This window comes from Salmo salar, chromosome ssa03 (genome assembly GCF_905237065.1).
Source record: "Salmo salar chromosome ssa03, Ssal_v3.1, whole genome shotgun sequence".
Taxonomy (NCBI): Eukaryota; Metazoa; Chordata; class Actinopteri; order Salmoniformes; family Salmonidae; genus Salmo; species Salmo salar.
Genome location: NC_059444.1, coordinates 35757105 through 35769786, shown reverse-complemented (window position 1 = coordinate 35769786; position 12682 = coordinate 35757105). Strand labels below are relative to the sequence as shown.

Genomic DNA, 12682 nt, shown 5'->3' with positions numbered 1-12682 from the left:
ACTTGAAAATGTGGACAGAATCCATCCCAGTCCCTCCCTCACTACCCCTTTCTCTTTCCCTCTCCCCCTCTCTCCCTTCTTCCCTTCACTCTATCCTGTGGCTTTCAGCCATGTGTTTCTCGTTGTTTGTTCCGATACTTCATACTAACTCTCTGCTTCGTGTGCATTTTTTAAATCTCCAAAAACCACACAAAACAAACCGTAATTCCTTTCCTTTTTTTTCTTGTTTTGTCTCTGGCTCGTATTGAGATTTAATCAACTGCAAAATGAGAAAAACATTCATACAGGCTACAGTACATAAATCAGCTGTGAAAGCACAATAAATGGTGCATGATCCACAAATATAGACAGTGAATAGAAAACCCAATGTTTTCTATAGGATAATTTACAGCTTCTCCCTGGTTTATTTCAAATACATGAAAAAATATCTTGAGGGATGCAAATCATAAAGCATCTCAAGATGGAGAAGTTGAAACAAAGTAGATTGAATGCTTATATAAGATGTTATTAATATATTTACACACCTCTAAAATAGGCAAGCTTTTACCTCTAGTAACATACACAGATATCAATTCCATACCATATGGTCAGTTGTTTTGCTCTCCATGGTAACCGATAGGTCTGGCACTCCTTGCTCTAAGTCTAGTGCTGCCAGTGAAGCCCAGACATTAGTAGTCTCTACAGGAAGTGCTGAGGGTCTCGAGGCCTACAGAAAAAACCTTTCGTCTGCCTGCAAATTAGCTTCACATGTAAAATACCTTACCACCTCACAATACTTTACCATCCCACAATGAGGTCAGACAATGTTTGTACTCAATCTCTGTGAGTGAGTAGGTCTGAGATAGGCAATACTGTACATGTGTTGGTTGAGGGATAGGATGGTCATGTCTCTCCCTCTGTAGTCTCAGTCTATAGGTCTAATCATCATGCGGACTCCCTTCATAGAGTAGAATCCTCCGCCGTAGTCTGCCCAGAACATTCCGTCCTGGAACTTGCTGCGGTAGACCCCGCCAGTGTACCAAACACCGTTCAGATTGGCCTGGCCACAGGAGTTGTACCACCAGCCTCCCTTAAGGAAGTGTGCACAGTTACCTGCATAGAGATAAAGTAAATAGCCCATTTTTTTGTCTCATGTGCTTTCTTTAGGACCTACTGTATATCTTATGTATTTAGCCAACAGTATATGAATTGATTGATTGATCAACCGGTTGATTGATTGACCCACCTGAGAAGGCATCCTTGTCTCTGTCCAGTGTGGTGAACTGCTTGCCGTTGTGGCTGCTGAGTGAGTCGCCAGCGTTTCCCTGGTAGTTGCCCAACCTCAGGCGGTAGCCCTCGTTCTCATGCTCCAGGTGGAAGCTGCTGTAATCAGCATACACCTTCTTCCCCACCCAGTCCTCCAGCTCCACTCGAAGTCTGTAGTCTCCCTGCTTCCCTAAATTGTAGATCCCCAGCAGCCCCAGCCAGTACTCCCCATCTATGTTGCCAAATCCATTCTAAGAAAGATCAATTAAAAGTTAGTTGTTGGTTTTGTATAGTCTGAGTGGTTTAAAAAGAGGAACGTTAAAAAAAGGAATACTATAAATCAATTTTTGTCAGGAAGTACCTTTGGAAGACAAATGCATCTACATCACTTTTTGGTCTGTTCAGGTGAACAGCTTTAATCTCTTTGGCCATGATAATATATAAGACAAACAATAATTAGAGAGTTCACTTCAGATTGAATTAGTGCACTGTAATTAAAGAAGATGTACTTAGCAGAGCTGTGGTAGTTTGGAAGTAAACTTTGGAGATTGAGCGGTGGAATATACCTTCTTGTTGGGTCTTCACTTCATTCATAATGGAAATCTCAAACTAAATCACTTCAGCAATAATACACTGACACACACAGAATAATTTATATTATAAGTGAAAACACAAGGGGTCCAGGCCTTGGAAAGGATCCTGAGACACCAGACCAGACAAGTTTCTTTGGATAGGTCATATAACGGCGCCGTTGTTGTCTCTGGCTTATTAGATTTCGGTGTCGTTTGTCTTTTTCATCATCACCTTGTAGGCGTCCCAGTTCCTGAAAAAGTTGACAGAGCCGTCCCTCCTGCTCTGGATGACGGTCCAGCCTCCGTTGTCCAGGCCCTGCTCACACCACACCTGCATGGGCCTCTCCGCTTCACCAGGTTTCAGCAGGTACATACCGCTGGTGCCATGGCCAGCCTCCTGGGCCTGGAGACAGTCACTGAAAGGACCTGGGGGAGGATGGAGGGTGGGATGGGGGGAGAGATGGAGGGAGAGATGGAGGCATAAAGGGAGAGATGGAGGGATGAAGGGAGAGATGGAGGGATGGGGAAAGAGATGAAGGGACAAAGGTAGAGATGGAGAGATTTATCAGTTACAAACTGTTAATCAAATCAAATTGTATTGGTCACATACACATACACTGCTCAAAAAAACAAAGGGAACACTTAAACAACACAATGTAACTCCAAGTCAATCACACTTCTGTGAAATCAAACTGTCCACTTAGGAAGCAACACTGATTGACAATACATTTCGTATGCTGTTGTGCAAATGGAATAGACAACAGGTGGAAATTATAGGCAATTAGCAAGACACCCCCAATAAAGGAGTGGTTCTGCAGGTGGGGACCACAGACCACTTCTCAGTTCCTATGCTTCCTGGCTGATGTTTTGGTCACTTTTGAATGCTGGCGGTGCTTTCACTCTAGTGGTAGCATGAGACGGAGTCTACAACCCACACAAGTGGCTCAGGTAGTGCAGCTCATCCAGGATGGCACATCAATGCGAGCTATGGCAAGAAGGTTTGCTGTGTCTGTCAGCGTAGTGTCCAGAGCATGGAGGCGCTACCAGGAGACAGGCCAGTACATCAGGAGACGTGGAGGAGGCCGTAGGAGGGCAACAACCCAGCAGCAGGACCGCTACCTCCGCCTTTGTGCAAGGAGGAGCAGGAGAAGCACTGCCAGAGCCCTGTAAAATGACCTCCAGCAGGCCACAAATGTGCATGTGTCTGCTCAAACGGTCAGAAACAGACTCCATGAGGGTGGTATGAGGGCCCGACGTCCACAGGTGGGGGTTGTGCTTACAGCCCAACACCGTGCAGGACGTTTGGCATTTGCCAGAGAACACCAAGATTGGCAAATTCTCCACTGGCGCCCTGTGCTCTTCACAGATGAAAGCAGGTTCACACTGAGCACGTGACAGACGTGACAGAGTCTGGAGACGCCGTGGAGAACATTCTGCTGCCTGCAACATCCTCCAGCATGACCGGTTTGGCGGTGGGTCAGTCATGGTGTGGGGTGGCATTTCTTTGGGGGGCCGCACAGCCCTCCATGTGCTCGCCAGAGGTAGCCTGACTGCCATTAGTTACCGAGATGAGATCCTCAGACCCCTTGTGAGACCATATGCTGGTGCGGTTGGCCCTGGGTTCCTCCTAATGCAAGACAATACTAGACCTCATGTGGCTGGAGTGTGTCAGCAGTTCCTGCAAGAGGAAGGCATTGATGCTATGGACTGGCCCACCCATTCCCCAGACCTGAATCCAATTGAGCACATCTGGGACATCATGTCTCGCTCCATCCACCAACGCCACGTTGCACCACAGACTGTCCAGGAGTTGGCGGATGCTTTAGTCCAGGTCTGGGAGGAGATCCCTCAGGAGACCCTCCGCCACCTCATCAGGAGCATGCCCAGGCGTTGTAGGGAGGTCATTCAGGCACGTGGAGGCCACACACACTACTGAGCCTCATTTTGACTTGTTTTAAGGACATTAAATCAAAGTTGGATCAGCCTGTAGTGTGGTTTTCCACTTTAATTTTGAGTGTGACTCCAAATCCAGACCTCCATGGGTTGATAAATTGGATTTCCATTGATTATTTTTGTGTGATTTTGTTGTCAGCACATTCAACTATGTAAAGAAAAAAGTATTTAATAAGATTATTTCTTTCATTCAGATCTAGGATGTGCTGTTTAAGTGTTCCCTTTATTTTTTTGAGCAGTATATTTAGCAGATGTTATTGCGGGTGTAGCGAAATGCTGGTATGTAACGGTCGTCGTATGTAGTAGACCAAGGCGCAGCGGGTTGAGTGCTCATCTTAAACTTTTATTGAACACTTTCAAAAACAAAACAAGAAAACGAACGAACTCACAGTATTGCAGGCTACACACACAGATATGCAAAAACAACTTCCCACAAAAGACAGGTGAAAACAGGGCTACCTAAGTATGACTCCCAATCAGCAACAATGATGTACAGCTGTTCCTGATTGAGAGCCATACCAGGCCAACAAAGAAATACACATTATAGAAAAACCATAGAAATACAAAACAGAATACCCAAAAACCCCGGAACACATAAAACAAACACCCTCTTACATAAATACATATCCCAACAAACCCCGAACCACATAAAACAAACACCCCCTGCCACGTCCTGACCAAACTACAATAACAAATAACCCCTTTACTGGTCAGGACGTGACAGTACCCCCCCTCCAAAAGGTGCAGACCCCGGATGCACCTCACACAAAAAAACACAAAAATAACCCCCCAAAAAATAATCCCAAACTAAAGGGAGGGAAGGGAGGGTGGCCACCATCACCGACGGTTCTTGTGCTACACCCCCCCCTCCCTAACCCACCTACTATGGAGGTGGCTCACTCCCCCACCTAACCTGTCCACCCCCGCAAAATAATTATTAAATGTTACCCTTCCCGAAGTCTCTGGGCTATGGCGCATCGCTGAAGACCTCGGGCTGATGTACTTTGCTGGAGACCTCAGGCTGATGCGCGTCGCTGGAGACCTCGGGCTGAAGGGCGACTCTGGCTGCGCCGATTCCGGAATGTAGGGCGACTCTCGCTGCGCCGATTCCGGACTGTAGGGCGACTCTCGCTGCGCCGATTCCGGACTGTAGGGCGACTCTCGCTGCGCCGATTCCGGACTGTAGGCTGTCTCTCTCGGCTCCGGACTGTGGGCCGTCTCTCTTGGCTCCGGACTGTGGGCAGTCTCTCTCGGCTCCAGACTGTGGGCCGTCTCTCTCGGCTCTGGACTGTGGGCCGTCTCTCTCGGCTCCGGACTGTGGGCCGTCTCTCTAGGAGGCATTGTTGCCGGAAGCTCTGGACGAGGCACTGTCGTCGGAAGATCTGGACGAGGCTCTGTCGTCGGAAGCTCTGGACGGGGACTGCGCACTGAAGGCCTGATGTGTGGGGCTGGCTTAGGACGCGCCAGACTAAGGACACACACCACAGGGCTAGTGCGAGGAGCAGGAGCAGGACGAGCTGGACTGGGCTGACGCACTGGAGGCCTGGTGCGTGGGGCTGGTAGTGGAGGTACCAGACTGGAGACACGCACCCCAAGGCTAGTGCGAGGAGCGGGCACAGGACGTACTAGACTGGGCTGACGCACTGGAGGCCTGGTGCGTGGTGCTGGCTTTGGACACGCCAGACTGGAGACACGCACCTCAGGGCTAGTGCGAGGAGCAGGAACTGGATACACTGGGCCATGTGTAGGCACTGGAGGTGTGGAGCGTACCTCCTGCACAACACGTCCTGGCTGGATGGTAATAGCAGCCCTGCACGAGCGGAGTGCTGGCACAGGGCGAACTGGGCTGTGCAGAGGCCTGATGGTTGCCGTGCGTAGAGTAGGTGTAGGGTAGCCTGGGCCTAGGAGGCGCACCGGTGGCCAGATGCGCTGCGCAGGCATCCTCCTTCCAGGCTGGATGCCCACTCTAGCACGGCACTTGCGAGGGGCTGGGATCGCTCGCACCGGACTGTGCGTGCGCACGGGCGAGATCGTGCGCACCTCCGCATACTCCGGCGCTCTCCACTCCATACACTCCCCATAATAAGCCCTGGGAGTTGGCTTAGGGCTCACCCTTGGCCCAACCAAACTACCCGTGTGCCCCCCCAAAAAAATTCTCGGGGGTGCCTCTCGTACTTGCCCCTCGGCGCGTATAATGCCTCATAACGTCGTCGCTCCGCCTTGGCTGCCTCTATTTCCTCCGTTGCGCGACGGTATTCACCAGCCTGGTGCCATGGTCCAGCCCCGTCCAGAACTTCCTCCCATGTCCATGATTCCTCATATTTCATATAGTTAATCTGCTGCTCCTTACCCCACTGCTTGGTCCTTTGGTGGTGGGAAGTTCTGTAATGGTCGTCGTATGTAGTAGATCAAGGCGCAGCGGGTTGAGTGCTCATCTTAAACTTTTATTGAACACTTACAAAAACAAAACAAGAAAACGAACGAACGAACGCACAGTATTGCAGGCTACACAGACAGCTATGCAAAAACAACTTCCCACAAAAGACCGGTGAAAACAGGGCTACCTAAGTATGACTCCCAATCAACATTAACGATGTACAGCTGTTCCTGATTGAGAGCCATACCAGGCCAACAAAGAAATACACATCATAGAAAAACCATAGAAATACAAAACAGAATACCCAAAAACCCGGAACACATAAAACAAACACCCCTCTTACATAAATACATATCCCAACAAACCCCAAACCACATAAAACAAACACCCCCTGCCACGTCCTGACCAAACTACAATAACAACTAACCTCTTTACTGGTCAGGACGTGACATGGTATTATATTTTATTTTAATTTTAAATTTTTTTTGTTTACACACAACATTTTCTGGGCTAATAATGTAAGAAATAACACACAAAATAACAAAATATCACACACCAGATTTAGGCAGTTAAAGCAGTGATTTGTTTAGAACACATTGAGTATTAGGATTTATCTCTATCTACCGTTCATTTGTTATACATTTGTCTTAGAGCAGATGTGAACAGTTAAACTATTGTGTTTGTTTAATGTGAGATGAATCTTTGCCTAGTTTATAAGTGAGGATCGTTATTAGTCTCAGCAAGCGGTGGTGAAGTAAACCAGATGTGCAGATACTTTGTGGTCAGGGGAAACCATGTCATTTCAGCCTAGGTTCTGTCCATGCTTAGCATGAGAGGGAGCCATCCTGGAGAGGGTTCACTTTCATACACAGCTGCCTTCAAATCCCACACGTTTTATTTTTCTTGGCTCGGAACAAACTAAATGTGTCAGGAATTTCTGTAGATGAGTAAAATGTTTCTTTTCTGTGTTTCTTTTTTCTCTTTTCCTTCTTCTGAACTTAGAATGCTACAACCTTTTTCTTTCCATCGAGGTCTGTGTTCTTTCTGGTGAGCTGCACCAAACCTAGTTGTAGCCGAATATGAAAATGTTACATAATAAAAAATCTGACTAAGAAGAAAATGAACACGCATTGGTTTGAGGTTAATTTTGAAATAAGTCTATGCTTTATCCTTGGTACCAAACAACCAACCAACTAACCACCCATCCACCCCCTCACCAACCACTTCACCCACCAACCTACACTACATGACCAATAGTATGTGGACACCTTTTCGTCGAACATCTCATTCCAAGATAATGGGCATTAATATGGAGTTGGTACCCCTTTTGCTGCTATAACAGTCTCCACTCTTCTGGGAAGGCTTTCCACTAGATGTTGCTGAGGGGACTTGCTTCCATTCAGCCACAAGAGCATTAGTGAGGTTGGGTACTGATGTTGGGCATTTAGGCCTGGCTGGCAGTCGGCATTCCAATTCATCCCAAAGGTGTTCGATGAGGTTGAGGTCAGGGCTCTGTGTAGGCCAATAAAGTTCTTCCACACCGATCTCGTCAAACCATTTCTGTATGGACCTCGCTTTGTGCACGGGGGCATTGTCATGCTGAAACAGGGAAGGGCCTTCCCCAAACTGTTTTCACAAAGTTGGAAGCACAGAATCGTCTAGAATGTCATTGTATGCTGTTGCGTTAAGATTTACTTTCAATGGAACTAAGGGGCCTAGCCCAAACCATGAAAAACAGCCCCAGTGTCACATGCGTCGTTGTAGGTGGACCAAAACAAACAGGCACCAAGCTCTGGGCCCCATGGCTAGTGGTTCCTCTTCTCTTCTTCTGCTCCTCTACAACCAGGCGGACTGTGTCACTGGTGCACCTAAAACATAGGCAGGGGAGAGCGAGTCAATACGTGGTTGAATTCTTAGCAGTGGTGTGTGCACTGCAGAACAGACATGCAGAAATATGTTATCACAACTCCAATTCTGACTTAAGTTCATTCACTCTTGGATATTCCTTCACGCTACTGCCCCTAAACAGGCTATATCATATCTCTGGGTGTGTTTGGTTAGCCTTGGTTCTCATATTCCTAGATCTCCCCTGCTTACTCAAGCTTCTCCAAAAGCTTCCAGATTGTGTCTTTGGGTTTTAACAAAGGGCTATATAGGACCTATGTATTATTATAATTAAGTGGAGGGATACCCCCTGCCACGCCCTGACCAAACTACAATAACAAATAACCCCATTTACTGGTCAGGACGTGACAGTACCTCCCCCCCCCCCACCCCCAAAAGGTGCAGACCCCGAAATGCACCTCAAACACAAAAACCCCACAAAATAACCCCAAACTTAAAGGGAGGGAAGGGAGGGTGGCCACCGTCAACGACGGCTTCCGTGCTACACCCCCCCCAATCCTCCAACTACGGAGGTGGCTCTAGCTCCGGCCTTAGTCCCCATTCTAACCTGCCCACCCCCGCTGAAGGCTCAGGGCTGTAGACCACTGCTGAAGGCTCTGGGCTGAGGTGCGTCGCTGGAGACCTCGGGCCGAGGTGCGTCGCTGGAGACCTCGGGCTGAGGAACGTCGCTGGAGACATAGGACTGTGGGCTGTCTCTGCAGGCTCCGGACTGTGGGCCGTCTCTGCAGGCTCCGGACTGTGGGCCGTCTCTGCAGGCTCCGGACTGTGGGCCATCTCTGCAAGCTCCGGACTGTGGGCCGTCTCTGCAGGCTCCGGACTGTGGGCCGTCTCTGCAGGCTCCGGACTGTGGGCCGTCTCTGCAGGCTCCGGACTGTGGGCCGTCTCTGCAGGCTCCGGACTGTGGACCGTCTCTGCAGGCTCCGGACTGTGGGCCGTCTCTGCCGGTTCCGGACTGTGGGCCGTCTCTGTCGGTTCCGGACTGTGGGCCGTCTCTGTCGGTTCCGGACTGTGGGCCATTTCTGTCAGTTCCGGACTGTAGGCCGTCTCTGTCGATCACGGACTGTAGGACATCGCCGGAAGCACTGGACGGGGAACTGTCGCCGGAAGCTCTGGAAGGGGAACTGTCGCCAGAAGCTCTGGACGGGGAACTGTCGCCGGAAGCTCTGGATGGGGAAATGTCGCCGGAAGCTCTGGATGGGGAACTGTCACCGGAAGCTCTGGACGGGGAACTGTCGCCGGAAGCTCTGGATGGGGAAATGTCGCCGGAAGCTCTGGACGGGGAACTGTCACCGGAAGCTCTGGACGGGGAACTGTCGCCGGAAGCTCTGGACGGGGAACTGTCGCCGGAAGCTCTGGACGGGGACTGCGCACTGAAGGCCTGATGCGTGGGGCTGGCTTTGGAGGCGGCAGACTATTGACACGCACCTCAGGTCTAGTGCGAGGAGCAGGAACAGGATGTACTGGACTGGGCAGGCGCACTATGTGCCTGATGCGTGGGGCTGGTTTTGGAGGCGCCAGCCTAGTAACACGCACCTCAAGGCTAGTGTGAGGAGCAGGAACAGAACGTACTGGACTGGGCAGGTGCACTATAGGCCTGATGCGTGGGGCTGGTTTTGGAGGCGCCAGCCTAGTATCACGCACCTCAAGGCTAGTGCGAGGAGCAGGAACAGGACGTACTGGACTGGGCAGGCGCACTAAAGGCCTGATGCGTGGGGCTGGCTTTGGAGGCGCCAGACTATTGACACGCACCTCAGGTCTAGTGCAAGGAGCAGGAACAGGACGTACTGGACTGGGCAGGCGCACTATGTGCCTGATGCGTGGGGCTGGTTTTGGAGGCGCCAGCCTAGTAACACGCACCTCAAGGCTAGTGCGAGGAGCAGGAACAGGACGTACTGGACTGGGCAGGCGCACTATAGGCCTGATGCGTGGGGCTGGTTTTGGAAGCGCCAGCCTAGTAACACGCACCTCAAGGCTAGTGCGAGGAGCAGGAACAGGATGTACTGGACTGGGCAGGCGCACTAGAGGAAGAGTACGAGGAGCAGGAACAGGATACACTGGGCCATGAACCCTCACCGGCGGTCTGATGCTTGCAACTTGCATCACCGGTCCTGGCTCGATGCTGGCTCTAGCATAACACCTGTGAGGAGCTTTCATCAAGCGCACCGGGCTGTAGCTGCGCACTGGCGATACCGTGCGTATCTCCGCATAACATGGTGCTTGCTTAATCCGTCGCTCCCCATAATAAGCATAGGTGCCCCTTCGTGCCCTTTCCGCCAGTACCTCTCTCCGGAATCTCGCGTCAAGCTCCTCGCTTGATTCCTTGACTGGCTCTTTTTTTCTCCACGGCTTTCTCCTGTATGCCCGGGAAGTTAGGTCAGGGCTCCCGCTGACTCAACTAAACTCCCCGTAAGCCCCCCCGAAAAAATGTATTTGGGGCTGCCTCCTCTCCTCCTGAAATGGAGGATATAATGCCTCATACCTCCGTCGTTCCCTTTTAGCTTCCTCCAGCTCCTCCTTCAGGCGCTTTTACTCCCCAGCCTGGTGCCATGGTCCCTTTCCATCCAATATCTCCTCCCATGTCCACGACTCTAAGTAGCTCTCCTGCTGCTCCTTCCTCCGCTGCTTGGTCCTTCTTTGGTGGGTGGTTCTGTCACATGCGTCGTTGTAGGTGGACCAAAACACAGCGGGTATATTTATCATCTTCTTATTTATTGAAGGAAAAATCACATAAACAAAACAAATGACGAAAACAGTCCCGTAAGGTACACAGACTATACAGGAAACAACCACCCACAAACACAATAGAAAACTAACCCACTTAAATATGGCCTCCAATTAGAGGCAACGACAACCAGCTGCCTCTAATCGGAGATCGTTGCCAAAACCCCAACATAGAAATAGAAAACTAGATAACCACATAGAAATAGATAACATAGAACAAAACCCCGAAAAACCTGAAACACACAAAACAAACACCCCCTGCCACGCCATGACCAAACTACAATAACAAATAACCCCTTTTACTGGTCAGGACATGACACCCAGACCATTATTCCTCCTCCACCACACTTTACAGTTGGCACTATGCATTGGGGCAGTTAACCTGTTGGGGCTAGGGGGCAGTATTTGCACGGCCGGATAAAAAACGTACCCGATTTAAACTGGTTACTACTCTTGCCCAGAAACGAGAATATGCATATAATTAGTAGATTTGGATAGAAAACACTCTAAAGTTTCTAAAACTGTTTGAATGGTGTCTGTGAGTATAACAGAACTCATATCGCAGGCCAAAACCTGAGAAGATTCCATACAAGAAGTGCCCTGTCTGACAATTTGTTATCCTTCTGTTGCATCTCTATCGAAAATACAGCATCTCTGCTGTAACGTGACATTTACTAAGGCTTCCATTGGCTCTCAGAAGGCGCCAGAAAGTGGAATGAGGTGTCTGCAGTCTCTGGGCGAATTACAGCAGCTCTGTTTGTTACTGGTCAGGCTGGGGACAGTGACACTGGAGATGCGCATTCATGAGAATTCTCCATTTTTTTCTTTCAGCCTTTGAATGAATACAACGTCGCCCGGTTGGAATAGTATCGCTATTTTACGAGAAAAATAGCATAAAAATTTATTTTAAACAGCGTTTGACATGCTCCGAAGTACGGTAATGGAATATTTTTAAAATTTTGTCACGAAATGCGCTCGTGCGTCACCGTTTGGATAGTTACCTGAACGCACAAACAAAACGGCGGTATTTGGATATAACTATGGATTATTTGGAACCGAAACAACATTTGTTGTTGAAGTAGAAGTCCTGGGAGTGCATTCTGACGAAGAACAGCAAAGGTAATCCAATTTTTCTTATAGTAAATCTGAGTTTGGTGAGGGCCAAACTTGGTGGGTGTCAAATTAGCTAGCCGTGATTGCCGGGCTATCTACTCAGAATATTGTAAAATGTGCTTTCGCCGAAAAGCTATTTTAAAATCTGACACCGCGATTGCATAAAGGACTTCTGTATCTATAATTCTTAAAATAATTGTTATATTTTTTGTCAACGATTATCGTGAGTGATTTAAAAAATTCACCGGAAGTATGTTAGTTCTGAACATCACATGCTAATGTAAAAAGCTGGTTTTTGATATCAATATGAACTTGATTGAACAAAACATGCATGCATTGTATAACATAATGTCCTAGGAGTGTCATCTGATGAAGATCATCAAAGGTTAGTGCTGCATTTAGCTGTGGTTTTGGTTTTTGTGACATATATGCTTGTTTTGAAAATGGCTGTGTGACTATTTTTGGCAGGGTACTCTCCTGACATAATCTAATGTTTTGCTTTCGCTGTAAATCTTTTTGAAATCGGACAATGTGGTTAGATTAACGAGAGTCTTGTTTTTAAAATGGTGTAAAATAGTCATATGTTTGAGAAATTGAAGTTATAGCATTCATGAGGTATTTGTAAGCGTCCCACCTTGCCCAGGGAGGTTAATGTTCTCCTGGCATCTGCCAAACCGAATTTAGTTTGTCGGACTGCCAGATGGTGAAGCGTGATTCATCATTCCAGAGAACGTGTTTCCACTACTCCAGAGACCAATGGCAGCGAGCTTTACACCACTCCAGCCAACACTTGGCA

The 12682-nt window shown here is 48.8% G+C and overlaps 1 protein-coding gene across 1 annotated transcript in view; it reads right to left on the bottom strand.

The window, feature by feature from the left end:
- Positions 1-205: 205 nt before the first annotated feature.
- Positions 206-12682, bottom strand: part of angl1 (Angiopoietin-related protein 1) — a 36229-nt gene continuing 23752 nt past the window's right edge. The window contains 2 exon segments of the mRNA NM_001173952.1: positions 206-1092; positions 1226-2243. Coding sequence (NP_001167423.1) covers positions 2014-2243 — 230 coding nt within the window. The 3' untranslated portion in view covers positions 206-1092; positions 1226-2013.